The sequence below is a fragment of the Eutrigla gurnardus genome (genome assembly GCF_963514095.1).
Source record: "Eutrigla gurnardus genome assembly, chromosome: 5".
Taxonomy (NCBI): Eukaryota; Metazoa; Chordata; class Actinopteri; order Perciformes; family Triglidae; genus Eutrigla; species Eutrigla gurnardus.
The window spans coordinates 165,275-168,667 of NC_139919.1; the positions used below are offsets into that span (position 1 = coordinate 165,275).

The window sequence follows — 3,393 nt, forward strand, 5'->3', positions numbered from 1 at the left end:
TCATCGGCGTATATCACCCAACATCCACCTACAGCAGTATGAATAAGAGGCAGTTGTGTTCATCTGATGCTTTATTGAAATGAGTGTCACCAGGTACATCGATCCAATCAAAATGGCAATAAGAGGTTCTGGTGCCAATAATATCTTTTTAATCGCCCAAGCCTGCTGGTTAGGAACAGTTCCATCATGTCATGCTTATTATTTTACAACTTATAACAGCATTTTAAATGCTTTCAGAGTGTCTGATCCGAGCATCAACACAAGCAGTAGTGAACAGAAAAAAAGAATGATGGACTGTACACTTTCTTGCACACAGGGGCTCCACCACTTTAAACTGATCTCTTGCCCTGGTCACTCACAGCTTTTACCTGCAGGTCATTAACAAGAGGCTTCAGGTTCAAAGACCTACATGATGTGGACAGGGGGACACTAGAGGGGAGAACACTTAAGTCTACAGACAATCCTCCATTCTTCATCACAACGGCCGAGGCTGGCGACGCCTTGCTCTACTAACATCTTTTTAGGTTCCCTGCTCAATCAATACAGACCTATAGCTCAAACATCTACAATAAAATGGTCAAGAATGCCTTTCATAAGAGCTTAAAGTTGAGCTGAAACGTCATTTCCAGAGTCTCTCTCTTCCGTATGTTGATGTATTAACAGTAAAACAGCACCCATCAGCTGGGTGATGTTGTAACAGCCCCACTACACAGGATCCATCAGCTGGGTGATGATGCAACAGCCCCACTACACAGGATCCATCAGCTGGGTGATGATGTCACAGCCCCACTACACAGGATCCATCAGCTGGGTGATGATGCAACAGCCCCACTAAACAGGATCCATCAGCTGGGTGATGATGCAACAGCCCCACTACACAGGATCCATCAGCTGGGTGATGATGTCACAGCCCCACTACACAGGACCATCACTTAGTTGATCAACACGCTTTGTTGCGACCAGGGCTGTAGCGATACACTAATCTCACGATACGATACACGATATTCAGCTCACGATACGATATAAATCACGATATTCAGTCAACGATACGATTCGATATAATTCGATATACTTACATAATTTTCTGAAAGATTTAAAAGGTACAGTGTGATTTTGGTGACATCTTGTGTTCCATTTACTTGGATTGAATTAATATCAACTGAAAGAATCAATTACACAATATATGGCTCTGACTGGACAGAGAGTCTCCAGCTTGCAAATGCTGGACAAAATAAATCAAATATGTGGTGAGAAAATAAGTTACATTTATTGAAGTGCAAACTGTAACTTACAAAGCACACACACACAGTGGCGCCGCCAGCCGGAATCCTGTACGCACTGTGCATACTTTTTTTGAAGGTGGGCTAGATATTTAAATTTCAGCGGGTGACACCAAACAACGTCTGCCCAAGCAAGTCAGAGCTTTTCTTTCGCTCACACAGTGACCTGGAGAGACGCAGCCGCATTTGAGAGGACGATCGCGCGTGTTTGCGCAATTACGCATAGCGTGTGTTGGTCCCTCTCCACATCACAATATAGCTCGGCTCTAGTCTCGTCACCTCTCTGCTGCTGAGCACTGTGGGCCGAGCCGATGCATGTCCCTCTCCCCGGGCCGGCAGAGTTATCATACCGTACTGTGCGTGTGTGTCCAAGCGTGTGTGGAGTGCTCACAAGCGTGCGCTTGTGTTTAGGGCGGGGATGGAGGGCACAAAAAAAATATTTGCACCGGGGCCTATCACCATGATATACGTTGTATTTTGCCGTTTCTGTGCGTACATTGAAATTGAATCCTGGCGGCGCCACTGCACACACACACACACACACACATATACATACACAGAGCAACGGAGTGGGCTGGCTACGGGGCGGGGGGTGGGGTTTTGGGTGTCTACAGTAATATGGCTTATTAATTTCATGAGGTTATTTACTTACCCACGATGAAAAAAATAGCTCTGAATGAATAACACCTGAGCAGAAGCACTTGTCGACCGTCGCGGAGAAATACGCGTCTGGTCTGAACTGGGGGGCAGCGGATCATGTGTGATTTTCGTGGCCGTGACGCTTTGCAGCAGCTGGTGTGAACCTGGCGTCATGCCGGCGTGAACCGGGCGGCCGCTGAAGCACCGCGAACGAAGCACGCTTCCTTTCGGCGCCTTTGTTAACCGATAGTGCAGTTCAGACCAGATGCGAAGCGCCGCGATCCTGCGCGGCCGTCTCTCGGCGCAGCGAGCAGAGTGCCAGGGGGATTTGAATGGGACTTAATGTATCGATACTCGTGGCTAAAAAATCGATACTTTCTGTGGAAACAAAATATCGATTTATATCGCAGAATCGATAAAATCACTCAGCCCTAGTTGCGACAGTTAAGGAGCATCAACTCACCACAGCTGATCCGGTCCACGTTGTCCGCATCTTCATGCTGAGTGTGTGAGTGTGGCTCTTCAGCAGAGGGGCTTTGCAACCCAGCTTCATGTAGAAGTAGGTGGTGTATGGAGTGAAGCTGAAGTCCTCTCTGAAGTCAACACAAACAATATTACACACTATTAATGTCTTCTTCGTAGGTACGTATTGTAGATGACAGCAGAATGGGTCCTGAATAGGTAGCAACCCCAAGCCTTCATGTACTACAAGTCTACAAACAAAAGGCTGAGGACAAACTGAGGTTAGCTTGTGAAGGAACAAAATGTCTACTCTTTTGGACTAAATATGGTTGCGTTTGCTTCAACGTGTAATTTAAGAAGCTGAGCGATTTAAGGAAAACATCTCTTTGTATTTTTTTCTGACTGTACAATTGTAAAAACTGCCTCAAGCATTAATCACACATCTGTTATGATTTATTTCTTCATGAGTAGAAACAGATTCATATATTAATGAAGTTCAAACGTGGCATTTTCGTGATATGCTATGGTGGTAAAAAAAATCATATATATGAGATGAGTAGACAGAAGAGAACGCGAGGAGTAACCTGAGGTATCCCTGCAGCAGCAGCTGTACAATCACAGCTTCAGCCTGCAGCCGAGACAGCGTGGTGGTCTGGATCATCTTCTTATGCTTGGCTGGGCCTTTGCCCATCCATGCATCCACCAGCTTTAGAGGAGTCAGCTTCTCATCCATTGATGCTGCTACCTCAAGGATTTGCACAACCTGCTTGGCATTCTGGGTAATATCCATGGTGGTGTAGTCTGAAGGGATACAGGACTCAAATTTGGCTTTTCACATCCCTGAAGAACACCTCAATTAAAAAATGTTTTTAAAAATCACATACCTTTCACATGGCGGCAAGTGTCACACATCTGGTTGCATTCCTCATCATTCCACAACTCATCGAAATGAACAGCCATGAGAGAGCGCCGACACCTTCACGCAGCAAACGCAGTAGACAAGACGTAATGC

The 3,393-nt window shown here is 45.9% G+C and overlaps 1 protein-coding gene across 1 annotated transcript; it reads right to left on the minus strand.

The window, feature by feature from the left end:
- Positions 1 to 300: 300 nt before the first annotated feature.
- Positions 301 to 3,393, minus strand: LOC311013940 (ATP-dependent DNA helicase Q1-like). Its single transcript, XM_084010252.1, has 4 exons — positions 3,266 to 3,393; positions 2,966 to 3,182; positions 2,383 to 2,512; positions 301 to 368 (listed from the first exon to the last, which is right to left on the minus strand). Exons 1-4 carry the CDS (start codon positions 3,339 to 3,341, stop codon positions 330 to 332), a joined length of 462 nt encoding a protein of 153 aa, XP_083866378.1. The 5' UTR covers positions 3,342 to 3,393; the 3' UTR covers positions 301 to 329.